Raw genomic sequence first — 22223 nt, forward strand, 5'->3', positions numbered from 1 at the left:
AAATTCTCCTTCATGACATGATATTTGTAGGAATTAAAAGCATTCCTACTTAGATTATGTTAACATCATGTATAGTTAGCAGTCATTGTACTAAAGATACATGTGTAGCCTACCGAGCGCGGGAAATAAAACAAAATTTAGATCCTAGTTCTGACAGTTGATTAGATAATTTAATCTGTCAGAACTTCAGAAGGATACTAATCTTTAAGCGAAGATGACTCTGATATTATAGGAGTCAATTCAAGATCAGATGCATGTTGCATTAATGTAAAACTCTTTACATTGTTACTGTATTTACTTTATACTCTTAGATCACTGTTTTTCTGAGATAAAAAAAGAAGATAGTGAAAAGAGCATGGATTTTGGAATCTCTGGCCCTTGGTTTTCCACTCTGTAAAATGGGATTTTATCCCCTTGTTACGATGATTGTGAAAATGTGATACTGTCACATCTTAAGTATATAGAATTGTGCATGGTGGCATCATAGAAGCTCAGTAGAAGACTGTTGCTGTTATTTCCTTGTCACACAGAGTCAGAATCTCCCAGTAACTTCCAGTGCCTGATGTAAATACCCTCAGAGGAAAGGCCCTGGGTGAACGTGGAGGGGCTTGGTGAGCCTCTTTCTCTCAGGGATCATAAACCTAAAGTTCTGCCTTGATGGCTTACTCCATCATGTTACTGATGTTTTATGTATTTTGTCCTGCTTTTATTGTATGTTCCACAGGAGGATTAGTCCTATACAATTCTCAGACACTAAGATACATATATTTAGATGTACTTTATTAGTCCTATACAATTCTCAGACATTAAGATACATATATTTAGTCATTGGGGGTTACAGTAAGCTTTAATAGGTTAGAGATGGAAAAGAAATTTGGGACTGAAGTGGTAAAGAGGTATCACTTTAATTGAACCTTAAAAATGAGTTATATTAGGAAAAAAGTAAAACTGTGACAAAGGGTGTTTTAAGCTTCGAAGGCCTCAGTGAAGATGGGCCATTTATATACTTTATCCATGTAATATGTAGTGATAAAAAGTATGTGCTTGAGAGGCAGGCAGACCCAGTTTTGAATCCTAGCCCTGACACTTACTAGCTGTGAGACCTAGGACAAGGTTCATTATCCCTCTTAGTTTCTGTTGCCTTAACTAATAGTACTATCTCATACAAGTATTGTAAGGCTTAATTAATGAGCTATTGCATGTAAAGCTCTTAGCACAGTTGCTTGGTCTGCAGTAAGCATTCAGTACATGTTAGCAGGTGCTGTTAGCTTCCTTGTGAATAGGGCAATATGGATGAACCAGAGGTTTCAATTTGAGGTGTAATGGAGTAAGGTCAGAAAGATAAATTGGGGCTACCTGATCTGGAATAAAAGGCTAAGGGATTTGACTCTAATTAGGAATTGTAGATTGACTTAAGGTTTTTGAGTAGGTGAATAACATAAATATAAAATCCTAAAGTGACAGAGCTGGAAGATCCCTTAGAGTTCAGTCTAGACTCTTCCTTTCTCAGATGGGGAAAGGGAGACCCAGAGTAGTGACAAAGTAAATTAGTTGCAGAACTGGGACTAGAATCCCGGCCTTAGACCTCCCTTAGACTCAATCATGACACCAAAATAAGTCCAAAGGATTGTTCAGCCTTTCAGTCACTTAATTGGTCAAGTGCTTAGAAAATGTGCGTTGCCAGCAGGTTCAGAAAAAAAGAAACAAGTGTTCAGATTTTGATGTGGATGAAATAAAATAAATAGTCTTTCCATTGGTACTTTCAACCAAACAAATTAAGATTTGAAAAATCTTAATTAGTTAGAAAGTTTTCTTGATCAGTGGCAGTCACCTCAGAAAGGGGAAGTAAAAATACATGAAATGCGTGGTTCTAGAATGCCTTCATTGGTATTTATATTATTTGTACTGCTAGTCAGATTGGAGGGTGAAGTTGTTTTGTTTTTTTTGCGGTACGCGGGCCTCTCACTGTTGTGGCCTCTCCCGTTGTGGAGCACAGGCTCCGGACGCGCAGGCCCAGCGGCCATGGCTCACGGACCCAGCTGCTCCGCGGCACGTGGGATCTTCCCGGACCGGGGCACGAACCCATGTCCCCTGCATCGGCAGACGGACGCGCAGGGAAGCCCCGAGGGTGAAGTTTTTGCTTAAATAAAATTGAAGATCATTGCTTATCCAGTACCTTTTAAAGTTGCTATTACCCAGGAATTTTAAATACAAAAACATAAAAAGAATTTAATTCCAGGTTGGCTCTTACTACCTATCTAATAAGCCATTACCACATAGATACTAATAGACCTTGGTTGGTATGATACCTATGTGCCGTTAAGTTTTTAGGTTAATAGAGAAAGATCTAACTAATTATATAGCTTTATACATTAATGATAGAATAAGATAACTCTTAAATCTTTAAATAATTGTTTCTTGATAATTGTTTCTTAAGATTAGCTCTTTGGTAGGAAAATTAAAATCTTAAACATGATTTTCTTATATATTGGGGCTCTAGGAAATATCATTTTTGCCTGAAAACTATATAAATAGATATAATTAAAATAAACATTGAAGCCTAGGTCATATACCTATAGTCTGTGAATATGTTTATGAATGCAGACCTCTTACAGAATTCTAAATGCAGTTCAGCAGTTCACTGATGGAGATGTTTGTGACTAATAGCATTCAAACACAGCTTCTCATATAGATTATTTTGTTAACTATATAAAAAAGAACTGTAGAGCTTAAAGTCATTTCAATATAACTAGTCATTTTACAGCTGCTTTGTATTTTTGCTACTTAACAGGCATACTTAAACCTTTGACTTAAGACTTGTTATTTTCAGAAGAAACTAGCTTTTTAAAGAAAAACTGAATATTTGCTAAGCATTCTGAAACATTCATAAACATTTTCTTAGAAATCATAATTTGATTGATTTGGTTATATAAAAATATAGCTTGGGGGGCTTCCCTGGTGGCGCAGTGGTTGGGAGTCCGCCTGCCGATGCAGGGGATACGGGTTCGTGCCCCGGTCCGGGAAGATCCCACATGCCACGGAGCGGCTGGGCCCGTGAACCATGGCTGCTGAGCCTGCGCGTCCGGAGCCTGTGCTCTGCAACGGGAGAGGCCACAACAGTGAGAGGCCTGAGTACCGCAAAAAAAAAAAAAAAAAAAAAAGATTAAAAAAAAATATCGCTTGGGGAATGGGTCTTGATTTGTGTGTGTGTGTGTGTGTGTGTGTGTGTGTGTGTGTGTGTGTGTGTTGTATTATGAGAGTGGGTGATTTTGAGAAGATTTTATAAGGGTATTTGATATGTAGTTTTGCTCAGTAATGTAAATAATACAATTGAAATAAGTATTTGGAATTCATCACAGTTATCAGAAACATATTTGGAATATGACTTTGTATGTAATAATTTTGGGTCTTCTAATTTAGATGACTCATAAATTACCTCCTCAACACCTTTTTACTCAAAATGACATTTTTTGTTTCACTTTGGTCAGATAAAAATTCTTGAGTATTTCCTGCTTCTTGGACCTCTCCATGATGGAGTACTGTGAATGAGAATCAACAATAGCAAAGCAGGAAAAGATTGACGGTGTAGTTAGCAGTTGTGCCTTATCTATACATGATTTGGGACAGTTTTGCCAAACATTGAATAATTTTCCTGTGGGAAACTTGAGCCCTAAAAGGAAATGAACATAGCTAAAAGGCTGCATATCACATGGGACTTCGATTTATTTTTAGAATGGCACTATAATGCCATATTTGGATTGAAACAATGTGATCGCTGTACCTTATTTTATTAAAAAGCTGTGTTTTCTGAAGAAGTCATTTAATTTTCTATTACATTGTGTATATAGACTCAACATAATAAGTATATAACTGTTCAGCTGATAACCATGCTAAATGTTTTAAAGTTAGCGGCGCTTATTTGGCAAACATTTCTGGAGGCTGCTTTTGGAGTCTGCTTTCTGCAATAAAAGATTCTTTGGCAGTTCATTGATTATAGAATATAGTTGTCTTTTTGTTGTGCATGTTTGGGGCAAGTTGTTTTCTTACTGGAAGGGAAAAAAGAGTAAAGAAGGATTAGTAGCATTGGGTGTTGGTATAGTTAATTGATTGTCTTGAAATAGCAGAGGTCTTTACTAAATGAGTCAGTGATAATAGAGAAACCCAAATGGATTTTTGCCTCTGAGAAATGATTTTTTTGTTTAAGATAATCAGCAAAGATATTTCATTCTGAGCTCCTAGAATGTTTTGGTTAGCACAGTTCATAGGTTTTAAAAAACAGTCATTGTACCATTTATATTTTGTGTCAGCTTTTCTGCTACCTGATTTATCTTTATAGTTTTATTTGGTTAAAATAAATTGATACAATGGATTTCTGAATTGGATACTCTCTAAAATTGCAGATCCCTCACAGTAGTTCACTAAGTTTCAAATATGGGAAAATCTGCCAAGTACACATTTTGCCCTTTGGCTTCTCTCCCAAGGTTGGAAATAGGCCAACATCATAAATCTCAAGTCTGATGGGAAAGAGCTGTCACTGATGGCAAGGCCTTATGCTACCTGCCTTCCATGCAGTATTTAATTTGCTTCTCATAAACTCTTCAAGGCAGTGACCATTGCATAAATTTTACAGATAGGGATATTAAGGCTCAGACCAGGGATATTAAGGCTCAGACCAGTTAAGTGACTTATCCAAGGTCATACAATTAGAAGTAGGGGAGGCAGTTTTCAGACACAGAACTGCCTGACCCTAGAGTCAGTGTTCTAACTATCACATTGTGTTCTATTACATCGTGTGACCTCGGTAGAGCACCTAAAATCCGTCTTCTCTATTCTTTGTCAGAAGTCCAGCTCCAGTCTTCACATAGTTGTAGCCAGATTCTGCAGTGCCTTCAGTTACTTCCATGTTTATGGAAATTTAGTTACAGTTTGTTCTGTGTTTGATGTGTTTGGAATGGAAATTTTAAAACATTAATTACTGAATACAGTAGTAATTGCTGAATACAGTGTTTCATTTATTTAAATATTAAAGATTAGTTTCTTGTCTCCCATTGGTCGAGCTTTTAAAATCTTTTATTAAATGTTATTCAATGGCAGTTTTACTAGAATTACGATTTTTGCCTATAAGAGCAAATCACCAGGATAAATTTACAAAGTAATATCTACCCACAAATCCAGTTTATACTAAAATTCCTGCGATTGCATTGGTATAGAATAACAGCACTGCAAGTTGAAAGAAAACTGATTTGAAGATCAGTGGTGCTAGTTACATAGGGACAAGTAAAATTATGTTTGCATGACTATACATTTTTATGTTCTTGAAATCTGAATTTAAGGTAAAAATGTTTTTGCGCTGTCAGTGTTAAATGAGCCCATCAATCAGATACTTATTTCTAGAATTCTTGTTGATTGAACTATGAAATGCTATCGAAGGGCTTTAATTTGTTTTATACAAATACACTGTACTTCATTACTAAGGTATTGAGGTACCTTATTAGAATATTTACAATTCAGAAAAGTAGGAAAATATAAATAAGAAAGAGATTTGGAAAATAGAGATAGAACAGGAAGATAATACACAGATATACAGGCCATGACCTCCTGTATTGTTTAAGATTGGGCTGCAAATTTGGTTGTGAGGGTTCTGGAGGCCAAAACAAAAATGGACATTTAATCATTGTCCATGGGGGAAAAAATAGCCATATTTCTTTAGAAGAAACAGAATTTCTGATAAGGACACTGAGTAATGTGGTAGGAGGTGTCCTCACCACCACGAGATACAAGATTTCTATGGCAATTTTTTTTAAATAGTGTCTCAAAACATGCCAGTAGCACAGTTTCATGAAGGCGGTTCTTTGAGAGGCCAGGATATTGTAGTCTAACAATACATCTATCAAGTGGTCAACCCTAATCAAAGAATAAAACCATAATAATTTAAAATATTACATATTTTATTTTAAAACCTGAAATGATTAAGATACATGTTGGAGGCCACCTAGCAGTTAGGGAAAATGCCTTTTCTTTGAATAATTTACAAAAGGGCCACATGTTGAGACTTCTTTCACTTTGTTTTTATGTTTAAGAGTATCATATATTTCTCTGTGTAATTAGAGCTTTAGCGATTTCTGCTTTTTCATAAACACTGAATAGCCTTCATATGAGTAAAAGGAGGAAGCACATTTTCAAAGTCTGTATCATGTTGATTTTATTTGTAAGAGTCTAGAAGACAAAAGCATTTTTTCATATATTAGGAATTATAAATGCCATTCACTACTGATAAGAGAATTTCTTCACTTTTATAGTATGTTTATTTGGGTTAAGAACATGAACTAGAAAGCTGAACCAGTTGGGTTCCAGTCCCAGCTCCTCACTTTGCTTGCCAGGTGATTTAACTTCTTTCCTCTTTTGCCAAATGGGGGACATAATAGAGCCCACCTCAGGGGGTTGTTGTTAACACAGGTAGAGCTATATGATATATCCATATATAAGGTGCTTAGAACAATGAGTACAGATCCTTGTTCGCTCTAGTTATTATGGCTTAAATAATTATTTTTAAGTCTGTAAAGGTGAGTTTGTCAATAGGAAGTAAGTGGCTCTGAACCTTATATGTATCATATATCCCCTGAGAATTCATTTATTCAGAAAATATTTATTGAGTTCCTACCATTTGTCAGGTACTCTTCTAGGTGCTGGAGATGCATGTGAACAAAACAGAAATCTCTGCCCTTATGAAGCTTCACATTCTAGTGAATCTGTTAAAATCTAAGAATGTTCTTCTTAGAAAAATAACACACAAAACTTTGCAGTCAGTGTCAGAGTAAACCTTAATTTATGGTAAACCTTAAATCTGTTTATTAAATCTCAGGCTAAGAATACCTTACATACCTTCTTTTTATTTTGTCAGAATTCCTGTGAGGCATTCCTTAAGATGGCTACAGTATTTGATTTTAAAAGACAGAGCTATTTTTTAAGCGACAAAATAATTGTTAACTAAAATAATTGTTAACTGTTTTTCTTAATCACCTTTTTTGACTCTGTTAAAATGGTGCTAATAGAAATGCTATTAGATTTAACATGACCCATTGAAATGAAATTTCCAGATTTTGCAGGTTTTTGTAGGCCCATTTTGATCTTGCCCAAACACAAGAACATCTGTTTTCATAGGCTTAGAAGTCTTATTCTTAACCTTTGCACTTAAGCAATTCTGCTACTTCCAAAACACATGAAGTTAAATTACAAATGACAGGAGTTACGTTTAATTAAGAAAAATGATTTTACCTCCAGAAGGTTTTTAGTCCTTATTTATTAATTTTATAGTATAGTATTCCTTCAATTTCATTTTCCTTCTTTTGAGTTTTTTTCTTAGGGAATTTAAAAAACTGAGTCTTTAAAATCACTTCTGACAATCTGTAGCTGGCTTTTAAAGAGCAAAATGTAACCAAAAAATTACTTTATTTCTGTGAAACATATTGTAAAGAGAGGATATAGCATGATGGATTTGAGTGGAATTTTGGTGGTATTTGTTTTGTTTTCATAAGTATTAGATGATGGCTTTTAACAAAGCATTTATAACATTTTGGATAGTCTTAAGAAGATCTTTTTCTTTAGGCAACAAGCTACTTTGGAAATAATCTTCTCTATGCTGGTTATTTCTCATGGCAACCTTCCACTGCATTTTCTTTGTTTGGGTACTTTCTTTTTCTTCCTGCCATTCTTAGCTTTCTATTTTTCAACTTGAGTTTACAAAGGGTGTGTATTCAGAGGGTTTCCGTCAGTTCCCAGTACCTTGTTAATCCTGAGAAGTTACTCAGAGAGCCAATTCTCACAGTAAGGTATAAAAATAGTCATCCAGAAAAATTACAGAATGTGGTACCACTGTGATTTGACCTAATGGACGACTTTCAAAACCAAGATGGGAGAAGGAAACAGCACAAATGTTATTTCCTTAGATTTTTCTTTGCACAGATTATTTTAGACAAGCCTTACAATTTAAGAAAGTAACAAAACGTCACTATTGCTTTCTTACATACACTAAAAAGAGCATAAGAATTGGGGACAAGAAAGAAATCATCTAGAAATCAGTTACATCAACAGAGCCTCCTTTTTATTACTATTGAGCTTGTACCCACAGCATTCACCAGTTTTATTCCACAAATTTAGTCCACCATTTTATTGAGTGCCTAATAAGTGCAAATCTTAGTAGGATATGTTTGTTTCAATTAGTGAGCCAATACTGATGTATTATTATCAACTGAAGTCCATGTTTTATTTAGATATCCTTTGTTTATTCTTAATGTCCTTTTTCTCTTCCAGATCCCATCCAGGATACTTCGTTATATTTAGTCCTTCTGTCTCCTTAGGCTCCTCTTGACTGTGTTTCAGTTTCTTAGACTTTCTTTGTTTTTGATGACTTTGGCAGCTTTAAGGAATACTGGTCAGGTATTTTATAGAATGTCCCTCATTTGGAATTTGTGTGATGTTTTTCTCATAAGGTTATGAGTTTAGGGGAAAAATAACACAAAGGTAAACTCCCATTTTCATTACCTCATATCAAGGGTATGTACCATCAACATGACTTGTCACTATTAGTGTGGACGTTGATCATCTGGCTATGGTCATGTTTGTCAGATTTCTCCATTGTCGTTACTCTTTTTTTCCCCTTACCATACTGTACTCTTCAGAAGGAAGACACTGTGCACAGCGCACACATGAGTGGGCTCCCTCCATAAGGGCAGGGTGGTTTTTTTGTGTGTGTTTCTTTTCTGGCTGTGCCGCATGGCATGCAGGATCTTAGTTCCTCGGCCAGGGGTCGAACCTGTGGCCCCCTGTGGTAGAAGCACAGAGTCTTAACCACTGGACCAGTAGGGAAGTCCCAGGGCAGGGTGTTTTCATAAATTATTTGGAATTCTTCATGGGAGATTTGTCTCTTTTCCCCCCATTTATTTACTTATTTGGTTGTTTATATAAGTATAGATTCATGGATATTTATTTTATACTTTAGATTATAATCCAGTAATACTTCATTAATTTTGTTGCTTACATTGTTCCAGCTTTGGCTACTGGGAACTCTGGCTCATGTTTCCCTTTGACATGTTCCCATTGTTGTGGGTTTGTTTTCTTTGTGGTATGAGTCAGGGGGGAAGTTCTTCCTTACTCTTTGGCAGTTCTAGGTGTTCCAGGATCATCTTGTATATTTCCTGCCCCAGCACTAGAATCAGCCATTTCCATAAGGAGCCTGGTTCCTTTTATTAGTAAATGGTATTAGAAACCAAGATCCTGGCACTAGGTGTGCTCATTGCTACTGGGTGTTATTGCTTCTAGGCCATGGCAACTGACAGGACAAGGAAATATATGCATGATAGTGCTGTTTTTTTTGTTTTTTGTTTTTTTTTTTACATCTGTCAGCATGTGGGTTCAGCAAACAATGCATTGGAATTAGAATGGGATGGAGTCAGTAAACTTTATGTGTAGTTCTTTGCAACTTTAGGTACAATTCTTAGTTATATACAGACTAGAAGGAGGCCGGGACAAGTACGTAAGTGACTATTCCAAAACAGCAGGGCAGCTGCTGTGAGGGTGCTACCAGTGTGGTATATAAATTGGTACAACTTTTCTGGAGGACAAATTGGCATTGTAAGTCAAAATCCAAACACAAGAGTTACACTGGGCCTTTGGGGGAAAGGAGTGATTGTGGAAATAATCTCTTACCCCTTAAGAATCATGGCTCTACTTTACAGCCTTGTTTATAGCAAAAGGAGTAGAACAGCCTGAATCTTCCAAAGTCAGAGATTTGGCCTAGTAAGTTATGGTATAGACATGTGACAGGTTACTGTGCATTAAAAATGCTAGGGTAGGATAACTGTCAGATAACAGGAAAAAAGGCTCACAACATTTTACAGTTAGTAAAACTAGTAAGTTAGTAAAATTAATTTTCAAAACAATGTAAGCTCATTTTATAAAAATAATTATATAGAAAGTTAGATATATGCTTATCAAACATTAGCTACAGTGAAATTATCTTTTTTTCTCATTTTCCCCAGTATTATTATTGTAAGGAAGCAAAAATGTCTTATTAAAATAAGAAAACAAAAAGGGTTTGTTATTATACTAAGAAAATAAAAGGTTAGATTTTTCCTTTTAAGATGCAGTAAGGTATATCATTAATTTGGGATTATGTTTGGGGAACAGTGACTAGTCCCATTTGACAGGAGTATGGGAAGGGGAAATAAAAAAGATTTGGATTTTAGTGTGAGGTATTAATTCTTAGTATTTGTTTAGTGAATAAATTTTTAAAGTGCTATTATTTTAGAGTATGGTATTTAATGAAATTATTTCCAACAATGTATGTATGTATTCCATTATATGGATGGTAATTTGTTTATCTCTTTTTTTATGAATGGACATTTGGGGTTTCTAGTTTTTGGCCATTACAAATAAGGTTATTAACATTTTTGTACATTTTTGGTTTTCTTTTGGACACGTTTTTCTTTCTCCTGTGTGATACTTAGGAGTGAAATTGCTGGGTCTCTGTAAATGCCTATTTAACTTTACAGGAAACAGCCATGTAATTCACTAAAGTGGATGTATCATTTTATATCTCCATTAGCAACAGTTAAGAGTTCCAGTTGTTTCATATCCTCACCAACATTTAGTATTGTCTTTTTATTTTAGCCAGTCTAATATGTTTCAGTGTGTATGTTTAGTTTCTGAATTGTGTATACTGTTTGTATTGCTGCTTGAACTATAAGGGACAATATGGCACTACAATTACAGGGTTTCATTTAAATCTTTACTACGTTGCAGATACAGAAATATACAGACTTTGAAGAATTGACTTTTGTAAAATGCAGCAAACATTTTTAAGATTCATTATTACATGAAAAAAAGTGTTCAAAGGTAAATTACATTTCAAGTTGTTGCTGCTTGTTTGTGACAGAATTTCTGCAAGTAAAACATAAAAAGTTAATCAGTAGTAACATGTCAGTATATTCAAAATCATTACAAAAATCTTCTCTCTGGTCATGTTGCTGGTGACAAATTATTGTGTTGTATATTTAGAGGAGGGCTTGGCAAACTGCAGCAAATCCAGCATGCTTCTTGTTTTGAAAATAAAGTTTTATTAGAATGCAGAAATGCTTGTTTATTTACATATTGTCTATGGCTACTTTTTCTCTACAAAGGGAGAATTGAGTAAGTATCTGCCATCTGGCTCTTAACAGAAAAAGTTTGCAAAATGTTAATACTGCATGATCATATGGCAGTTTTGTTTTTTTCTGGAGATTAAAGCTGTTTTTCTTACGATACATGAAGCAACCAAAACATAAAGCCAGTTGATTAAAAAAGAACTACGTCTGCCATCACTTCAGTAGTTTTCAGGACCTATCACCTTACAGTCGTTTTGCCATTCCCTGTTCTTTTCAGGTTTATGTCTCTGCATGATTGCCTCAAGTACATTTGTAAAAGCTTGTTCTCTGTTAAGCCATTTTACTAATTATAGTCTGGTGAAAGGATGTATTTGGTTGACTTAATCAATTTGGCCATGAATAGTGTCAGCCAATATGCCTTGTGCTAGCAAGTTCCCTATGTCAGCTACATTTATGTTTAACTCCTTAGAAATAAGAGGACTATGTATTGTGGTATAAATCTTAATTTTATCAGCACTTGGGTGTCGATATTTTACAAAAGCTCTTTGCTGTGTTCTCTTAGGAAGGAATCATCCATAACGTTACTGTGATTTGTTTTCAGAATCTTTTCAAATTTAACGATGTCATTATTCTGATAGGAACTTACTGAATTCATCATTGTTAGAATTTTTGGATCATTTTTGTACAGCTTGGCCTCTGGCAAGTCAAATGGATTTATTCCCAAGTTCTTCAGCATATTTCCTAAGACCAAATATTTTAAGCAAGTGGTTCACATGGAACTCCTCGATTTATTATCATTCTTGAAGGCTTCAAAAATTCAGCATGTGAATTTTCAAAATCACCTAATCTCAAGGGCATTTTCCCCCTTACTTATCTGATGACTCCCATGATCAAATGGTTGAGGGATGGCAGATGGATGAGAACTAACCAGTTACAGAGTTTTTTCAGTTTTTTGTTATATTCCCATTCTATGTGCATTTGAATGTCCAAGTCATATATCTCATAATTTTATATCCTTTTTCAAGTTATCTTTATCATCAGTCTAATATGACTGATAAAACTGGCATAAAATATTTTGAAGCTTTCCATATTCCTCTCAATTCTTCATATAATTTTCTAACCTTCATGCTTGTCCTAAGCCAGAATCTATCATTCTTAGCATGTTTCAGAACTTTAATTGTTGTTTCATAAAATTCCTAGAGTGAATTCATCTGACATTTAAAAAAATCTGAATTCTCTTTTGGAAATATTCCAGTGGATATATAATTCAAGAACAGAATTAACAGCTTTTTCAGAATAATTTCTTATGGCTGAACTACAAATATAGATCAATAAAATGTCCATTCATCTTTTCTGGAAAGTTTTGTCAATGTGAAATTTATTTTAATCATTGTTTTAGTGCTTTAAGTCCCCTTTCTCCTTTTTGTTTTCAAGTTCTAGAACTTTTCAGAAATTACTTAATGCTGCTTTGGGTCATCTTCCTTCAGTGCTTTGAAATTATCATTCTGATTTTCCAAATCTCCATTGATTGAATTACTCTCTGCAGAATGTTCCAGGTGGTAGCCCTCCTATCATTGCACAAGAAATCATTCTCCTTGGTAGACACTTTGGCTGGCTAGCTCATTGTGGTTTTAATTGGCATTGTCCTGGTAACTACCTTTTCATTTGCGTATTTGCCATTTGTATATTTTCTTTTATAAAGTGCTCAATTTTTGTCCATTTTAGTAATTGTCTCTTTCTTTAAGTTCTGTATATATTCTAGATACAGTTCCTTTTGAGATATATGTAACGCTTGCCTATTTCTTTTCTTAATGGCATATTTTATAAGCAGAAAAATTTTAATTTTAGTTAAGTTCAGTTTATTATTTTTCCTCTTAATGATTCTAGGGGTGCAATAAGTTTTTGTCATGTTGCAGTTTCACAGTTGAAGCTGGGACTATTTATGGTCGGTTGTTGTTTGAGCTGTTCATGAAACAGATTTATTTCAAATAAAGATTTCTTAATTCCCAGTATGCCTGTGGTTTTCTCTTTGTGTTGCTATTTTACATTCTATGTGTTGGTTAAAATTAAAACTGAGTTCAAGAGAATTCCCTGGTGGTCCAGAGGTTAGGAGGACTCGGCACTTTCACTACAGGGCCCAGGTTCGATCCCTGGTTGGGGAACTAAGATCCCGCAAGTCGTGTGGCACGGCCAAAAATAAATAAATTAAAAAAACTGAGTTCAAGAGAATTCACATATCCTAGGCTGAATAAAAATTGTTAACCCACAATAATATAGCATATGTTTTTGATACAGACTCCTTGTCATTTCTCTTGATAATTGCAGGATGATTTGATTTATTTTGCATTTAGAGCTAGACTCAAAGTCTTTGTTCTATTTCTTTTCTTTTTTTTTTTTTTTTGGCGGTACGGGGGCCTCTCACTGTTGTGGTCTCTGCCGTTGCGGAGCACAGGCTCTGTACGCACAGGCTCAGCTGCCATGGCTCACGGGCCCAGCCGCTTTGCGGCATTTGGGATCCTCCCGAACCGGTGCACGAACCCGTGTCCCCTGCATTGGCAGGCAGACTCCCAGCCACTGCACCACCAGGGAAGCCCCTTTGTTCTATTTCTCATGACCGTTATTTTCTCTTGCCTGCATATGACACAATTTGGAAGTCACTAATGAGTCAATCATTATAGCAGTCTTGGTTTTTTCAGGTATTTAGTTGGAATGTCTTTTAAATTATTAATAAGGTTCTTTTCTGATTTAGTTTAGTGCCTCTTTCACGTGAGTCTTGAATTAATAAACATTAGCATTAGAGATTCTAGTTTAGGGAGAGCTGTTGACCACATGAGCATTGCCATCACTCAATCTTAAGGAAGCTTTTGGACTTTTATTCGATATATTTATCAAGCACTGAGTATGTGTCATGCATTGTGCTAGGCTCTGTGGAAGTTACAAAACTAAAGTACAATTTCTGCCCCTACATGAATAGCTTTATAGGAAGATAAGATATACAAAAATAAAAATAATACATATTCTAGGAACCATATGGTTGAGTGTTCTGTATGTCAGCGCGCATGTGTGTGTGTGTGTGCGTGCACGCACATGTGCATTTGTGTGCATGGGTGTGTGCTTATGTGTGAGTGTGTGTGTTCAGAGGACAGCCCCAGCTGTCAGCCATGCTGGAGACTTTGCTCACTTTCACTTTTATCCAGTGTTTTATGTACATGTCAGATAATACTGGAATCTCTTTACATGTTTATAATTTATAGACACATTTAATTGTAACCCTCACTACAACTTTATAAGGTAGATGCTATTAGCCAGAGAAGATAAGAAGCTCACCTAAAGTTTTTTAGCCAAGTAAGAGATGAGCCAGCTTTCAAACCCAGATATGTCTGACTCTAAGCTACGCCCCTGGTTCTAAGGCCTTAAGGTAAAGATGGATTGACATCGTTCCCATCATTTAGGTACATATAGCTAAATTAGTACTGGGAATTCTTAATCTAAAGGACCTGCATCATCCTGGGTCTCTTTTTCAATTGTATGAGTATCCCCTTTTGTTTGTTTTTCCATTTTAAAATCACCTTTATTTAGATGTAATTTATATACAGTAAAATTCACCGGTTTTAAGTGAACAACTCAATATGTTTTAATTACCACCACAGATATGGTGGATAATAATTCCATCACTTCAGAAAGTTCTCTAATACCTCTTAAAAATCAGTCTTCTCTTGGGCTTCCCTGGTGGTGCAGTGGTTGAGAGTCCGCCTGCCGATGCAGGGGACACGGGTTCGTGCCCCAGTCCGGGAGGATCCCACATGCCGCGGAGCAGCTAGGCCCGTGAGCCATGGCCGCTGAGCCTATGCGTCCGGAGCCTGTGCTCCGCAACGGGAGAGGCCACAGCAGTGAGAGGCCTGCGTAACGCTTAAAAAAAAAAATTTAAAAAAATCAGTCTTCTCCCTTTAGCTGCAGCCTCGTCCAAACACTGATCTGCTTTATATAACTTATGATTTTGCTTTTCTAGAATTTCATGTACATGGAATTATAGAAAATAGTCTCTTGTGTCTGTCTTCTTTCACATAGTCTAATGCTTTTGAGGTATATCTTATGGTGTGTATCAGTAGGTTTTTTCCCTTTTTATTGCTGAGTAGTATTCCATCACTGTATGCACATACCACAGTTTATTTATCCATTTACCCATTGGAGCACATCTGCATTGTTTCCAGTATGGGCTATTAGGAATGAAGCTGCTATGGACATTTGAGTTCAAGTATTTGCATATATTTGTATTTTCATTTCTCTTGGATAAATACATAGTAGTGGAATCACTGAATTGTATGGGAAGTGTACGTCTAACTTTATATATAAGAAACTTCCAAACTGTTTCTAAAGTATTTGTACCATTTTACATTCCCACCAGCAATGTATGAGAGTTCCAGCTGTTTCTCACCCTTTGCCAGTCCTTGGTATATTGGGTCCTTTTAATTTTAACATTTAGTGGGCTTGTAAAGGAATCTCATTGTGGTTTTAATTTATGTTTTGCTGATAACTAATGATGTTGAAATTTTTTTATGTGCTTATTTGCCATCTATATGTCTTATTTTATGAAGCATCTATTCAGTATTTTACCACCATTTCCCCCCTTTTAAAATCAGTTGTTTGTCTTATTTTGAGAGTTATATATCTGGATTCAACTCCATCATCAGATAGATTTTATAGGTAATTTATCCTATAAATTCATGGTCGTGGCTTACATTTTCATGTTTTTAACAGTGGTTTTTGAATATTAAAATTTTTTAATTTGATGGAGTCCAGTTTATCATTTTTTCTTTTCTGATTCTGTGACTCATAGGGACCCCTCTACATAGCTCTGCAGCTCTCTTTCTGTTCAGCTTTGCCTCTCCAGTACTCTGAGCTATAAATTCTAGCTACCTTGCCCTCCCTGAATTCTGCTCTCTTTTTTCTCAGCTCAGGGAGGCACTCCCCATCCCCAGCTCTGTTTCAGTTCCTTCTCCATGTGCTACAGCCTGGAAGCTGCCGCCAGACAAATAGCTGTTGTAGTCTTAGGTCTCACCTTGGATTTTGTCCTGTCAGGGATCACCACAGTTCCTGAGCTGCCTTAACTGCTGTTAGTGGTGCATTTAAAAACTAGTAGTCTGACAATCTCTTTGGAAAGCAGTTTGGCAATGTCTTTGAAGGTTTAAATAGTTTACAGGTTAAGAAAGATAGGCTTTAAAGATGGTTCACCAGAGATGGAGTTTGAGGCGGTAAGACTAGTGTTTAAGGGTACAGACTTGTAATGAGTAGTAAATAAGCCAGAGATCTAATGCACAGTATTATAAATATAGACAGTAATGTACTATAATTGTGTAATGTGATATTGCTATAGCAATCATATTCCAATATGGTATACATGTATCAAAAGTAACATGCTGTACACTTTAAATTTACACAATGTTACATGTCAAATTTATTCAGTAAAAAAAATCTTTTTAAATGTAAAGTTAGTTCAGATCCCACAACTGTAAAATATTTATGGCCCTGGGAACCTGATTACCTGAAAGGCTAGAGAAATTATCCGGCAAGAAAGAATATCACTCATTTTTCACTTGAAACAGGAGTATCAGGCTCTTGGATGGTGTGCTGAATATGATGTAGTCTCACCAAGGAGAATCAAGTCTATTGTCTTAGCTATGAAGACAATGCATTGTTAAAACAGAAGGTCATGTTTTTGTGTTCTAGTTATTTACCAAGTGAGCAAATAAAATTTAACAAGGGGAAGCTATTAGAAGTAGCTGGATGCTTGACATATTTTATGACATTATTGACATTTGTTCAGTTTTAGTAACTCATTGTAGAAGAGGAAACAGTTTTTCTCCATTGGTAAAAGCAAGGAATATTTTCCCATAGCCTGTTTGAATTCCTTGGCATTTAATAGTCTAGTTTCCTATTGAGTAGACCACTATGTGAATTTTTATGCCATTTGTCCCTAGGACAAACCCCAATCAAGGGATTTCTCTTTTCCCTTTGAGAACCTGGCACATGAGTTTTGTGCCAAAGGATCAATTAAAGCAGCAATGTTTGTACCCAGTTTTTCTAACGGAAGCACTTCGCCTCCTTCTTTTGAGGTTAGGTTGAGTGTTTTCCTGGGGGCAATCTATTTTTTTTTCTTTTTCTTTTTTTGCGGTATGCGGGCCTCTCACTGTTGCGGCCTCTCCCGTTGCGGAGCACAGGCTCGGAGGCGCAGGCTCAGCGGCCGTGGCTCACAGGCCCAGCTGCTCCGCGGCATGTGGGATCTTCCCGGACCGCGGCACAAACCCATGTCCCCTGCATCGGCAGGCGGACTCTCAACCACTGCGCCACCAGGGAAGCCCGGGGCAATCTATTTTGAATCACATTTTCCCTCTTACAATAGAAAGGTTACCAGCTGCACTTCCTTGCAACAGGGGTGGAATAGACGTGAGGTGTATAGAGTGAAATGGGTTGATTTTCTTTCATCTTTTTTTCCCCTTAATATTTGCTTTTGCTTTGGCTTCCCTGAAGACACAATAACTCTGGGCATGCATATGTGTAAGTATGTCCCTGCAGCATTTTAAAGCATGTAAATGAGAAGACCTTGTTGTATAAGCCCAAACAAGTATGGACATAATTGACTACTAAACCTTCTCTTTCCTAATGTTTGCACAGGAGTCTCCCCAGGACAGTGCTATCACTCGTGATATTAACCGGACATTCCCAGCGCATGACTACTTTAAGGACACAGGAGGAGATGGACAAGATTCCTTATATAAAATATGCAAGGTATTTCATATGAAAAAAAAAAAGACAGTTTTTTTTTTTTTATTTTTGGCTGTGTTGGGTCTTTGTTGCTGTGCACGGGCTTTCTCTAGTTGAGGTGAGAGGGAGCCACTCTTTGCTGCAGTATGTGGGCTTCTCATTGCCATGGCTTCTCCACAATGAGAGAGCACGGGTTCTAGGCGCGCGGGCTTCAAGTAGTTGAGGCACACACGCTCAGTAGTTGTGGCTCGCGGGTTCTAGAGCGCAGGCTCGGTAGTTGTGACGCATGGGCTTAGTTGCTCTGTGGCATGTGGGATCCTCCTGGACGAGGGCTCGAACCCATGTCCCCTGCAGTGGCAGGCAGATTCTTAAGCACTGAGCCACGAGGGAAGTCCAAGACTCAGTTTTAAATGGTGATTCTGGTTCTTTGAAATTATGCAAAGGATAACTACAAAACGTAATTTATATTTGATGTTCAAGAATGCAAAAAAATGAGAGAAAAGTCTTTGTAAAATCAACAGTAACAACACAATTTTAGATTCATAATGAACAGGATATAATTAAAAATTAAATGGTAGGATTTCTTTTACCCTTTTAATCTAGCTCTCCCTCACCGTCCTGCAAAATGTCCCAGAAAGAAACCCTGTGCTCACTGACTCTCATCCTTACTTCTGACCCCACTGCACTCTTGTTTCTCTCTCATGATGATCTTCATTGCAGCTCTCTCTGCTCCTGACTTCTCACCCTCCTGGTTAAGCTCTCACTTCTCTAACTACTTCGCTCATTCTCTCATGATTTTTCTCTCTCTCTGCCTGCTCCTAAAACAGAGGCCTTCCCCTAGGTGTTCAGTCACTGGTTCCTGTAGCTCTACACTGTCTCCATGGGTGACCCTTTCCACTCCCACAGCTTCAGCTATCACCACTGCACAGATGTTCCCATATCCACATTAACTCAAGGCCTAAATTTCCAGCTGCTCGTTGGTCTCCATGTAAAAGTCTGTCAAGTACATCAGACAAAACAGGTCTAAAACTGGGTTCATTTAAAAAAACACTTTATGATGAAAATTTTCAAACATACATAAAAGTTGAATAGTGTAAATAAATTTGTATATATCCCTGTCCAGATTGAATATTTATCAATATATTGCCACAGTTTCTTCATCTGTCCTTTTAAAAAAATTTTCCTGAAGTACTTAAAGCAAACCTCAGACATCATAATCCTAAACTCTTCACTGTACATCTCTAAAAATAAGATCATTATCCACCTGTATCATCCATCATTATCCATCAGTACCATCCAATAGCCACTCCATATTCAGATTTCCCTAAATGTCTTTATACATTTAGTTAGAATCAGGATCCAGCAATATTCATACTGTGGTTAGTTGTTATATCTCTTTTAATTAAAAACAGTCCTCCTTTTTTTCCCCATGCCATTTTCTTGCTGAAGATACAATCATTTCTCTGTTATTTTCTAGTTCCTTCCTTTGGCCATGTTCAGTTTGATATGATTGATGTCTCTTTAAGCCGTACTTCCCTCACTATTCACTGCCCTGGTACAGGCCACTATGATACGTTGCTGGCACTTTTTTACAAAAGCCGCCTTACATTAGTCTCCCTGCCTTTGGGTTCTAGCCTATTTATTATTTTCTCTGTGTTGACCCTAGAATTGGATCATTTTAGTGGCCTCCACTAGACCCACTAAAACCTTTAGTGCTTTGTCTAACCCACAGAATGAAATAAAAATTCCTTAGTTCATTTCCTGGTCCTAGATTCATTAGCTTAGTATTAAAGGCATTTTATAATATATCCAGGCTTACTCCCTAAATATTTTATGCTTCAGTCACATTGAACTTCTCACTGTACTCTGGTTGATTTACTTGTCAAACTTCCCAACTGAACTGTGAAGTTCTCAAGGGCAAGAATCATTTCTTACATATGTTAGCATCTATAGCACTTGCACAGTGCACGCCATATTATAGAAGGTGCTCATTAAATGTTGATGAATTAATGAAATGCCTTTTCTTCCCCATATTTCATTACAGCCCCCACGAACCTTATATTTCAAACGTTTCCCGAATGTATTATGTACATGAAAGTACTTTCAAACTTTCGGGAAATGTTTGAAATATAAAGCATTCCTTCTAGCTTTTCTATGAGCCTGAAAAATGCTCCCCTCATTCTCTACCTATAGAAATTCAGTACATTTTTATCTTAGTACATAATTGAGTAAGCCATGTGCTGAGCACTTTACTTGAGAGGACTGAGAATAATTCATCAGCTCTATTATATAAATACTGTGATTATTCTTATCTTACAAATAAGGAATATAAGCATTGGGCCTAAGAGCCAGACCGAGACATTAGCAATTGTGAGATTTCAGCCCAACTCTATCTAACTGTGAGGCCTCTATTCTTTTTTGACTAATCGACTGTCGATTGGTACCTTCATCAGTTTTGTCAAACTGCATTCCACAGAGCTGTGTTGGCATATATTACTACCGGTTTTTAACAGTCTTAACAAAATGGGTATTAACTCGTTAATTTTTACTGATTTGATAGGTAGAAAGTGGTCTCATTAAATTACAAAATATCATTTCTAAATCCCTCTGTGCTTCTTGTCTTTGGAAAAGCATATGTGTTTCTCGTTCTGTAGCCCTCTCATCAGATAAGCTTTGACAAAATGGGGGATATAATGAGATTATATTGAATTCTACCTGAATTTATGAAAGCATGGTTATATATAAAAACATAAACAGTGATTGGTGAGTGCCTGCTGTGTAAAACATATATATGTATATATTTTTAAAGCTATAGTTTCACCAAAAGCTAATGATAAAATCCCATGTGTATATTAACTTGTCATCTAATAAACGTTGGCATCACATTTTGCTAAGTGATCTGAAATTTAAATATACCCATTTCTAAGTTGCTTTCTTGGGACACAGAAGAACCTTGGGGAAAAAAATGGAGAATAAAGAGAGTTTCATCAGAAATAAATTTGTCAAACAGGGAATAGCGTCCTGAATCTATCGGAATTCCCCTTTCCCCCCACAACTTACATGAGAACTGTAAATATTAACCATAAGAACAAGACTCTGAAGAACAACTACAGAACCAAAGAGTAACCCACAGGACTATTTGATGTCAATATTCTGTTAATGATAACGTTCAGAAGAGATGAGTTGTAATCATCTGCTGCCAAGGAAAATACGAATGAAAATTCCAAAGAACCCACAAATGGTTTCAGAGTAATCCCTCTTATCAGAAAAGTTATCACTGGCATTGTGGAAAGGATTGTATTTTGGCATCTTTGCCAAAAGATTTTTTTTCCCAGAAAGAAAAATGAATAGCAATAACAGTGTTTAGTGAGTGCCTGCTATATGTGTTGAGGTGCTGGCTAGGTTGAATAGGACATCACCCCAGCCTCTAAGAAGTTCACAGTCTAGTAGAGAAGATGGACATTTAAAATGCAGTGTGGTAAGTGCTATAATAACCATACATTTGTAACAAGTACCATAGAAGTACCGAGGAGAGAGAGAATCCTGGGGGAATGGAATATGTTTGGAGCCTCAGTGAAGAACACATTTTTCAGACAGAGAAGAGGGAAAAGCATGAGCAAAGACAGGCGGAATGACAACTTTTTTTTTAATGCTAAAATGGTTTTTGCTTAACCTTACCACTCCTTGGCTACAGGAAGTGGCGTGGTGACAGCGTTATTTATAATAAAGAAAAATTGGAATTGAAGAGAAATGTTTGCATCATTCACTACCCATCAGAATGCCACAGTGGAGTGTGGGTAGCATCTTCGAGGTTCCCGTGTTCAAGTTCCTATAAGGCAACTATGACTCAAGAGTGACTACATTCATTTACACCTCGTGTGTTTTTCCCCCCCCAGGCTTATTCTGTGTATGATGAAGAAATTGGCTATTGCCAGGGCCAGTCATTTCTTGCTGCTGTTCTGCTTCTCCATGTGAGTAATTAGGTCTCTATGTATGACTTACACATGTCCTGCCTCAGCTTATACTAGCCTTAGACTTGATCATGGTTTTTTATTTCCTTTGGCCAGGCTTTAGCGTATGAAGGTTAACTCCTATATCTGGAAACCTTTTCCTTAAATTAATACAGTGTCATCATGGGAGAGAAACATGGTAAAAAATAAATGACAGTGTTGAAAATTGGTACAAGGGTAGACTTTTTTTATTACCAGGGTGATTGGATAGACTTTAGTCTTGATTGAACCCTTTGGGGACATTTTATCTTCTCTAAAGTAGCCGCTGTCATCAGTCTTTGTTTTGAGATTTATGTATTGGGGTGGAAGG

At 36.6% G+C, this 22223-nt stretch overlaps 1 protein-coding gene across 2 annotated transcripts in view; it reads left to right on the top strand.

Annotated features, from left to right (window-relative positions):
* RABGAP1 (RAB GTPase activating protein 1) overlaps positions 1–22223 on the top strand; it is a 159591-nt gene that overhangs the window by 103994 nt on the left and 33374 nt on the right. For both annotated transcript variants that reach the window (XM_079928051.1, XM_079928050.1), the window contains exons 14-15: positions 17814–17927; positions 21800–21874. In XM_079928051.1, the coding sequence (XP_079784177.1) occupies positions 17814–17927; positions 21800–21874 (189 nt within the window). The remainder of the gene's footprint in view (positions 1–17813; positions 17928–21799; positions 21875–22223) is intronic.

The sequence above is a fragment of the Stenella coeruleoalba genome (assembly GCF_951394435.1).
Source record: "Stenella coeruleoalba genome assembly, chromosome: 7".
NCBI lineage: Eukaryota > Metazoa > Chordata > Mammalia > Artiodactyla > Delphinidae > Stenella > Stenella coeruleoalba.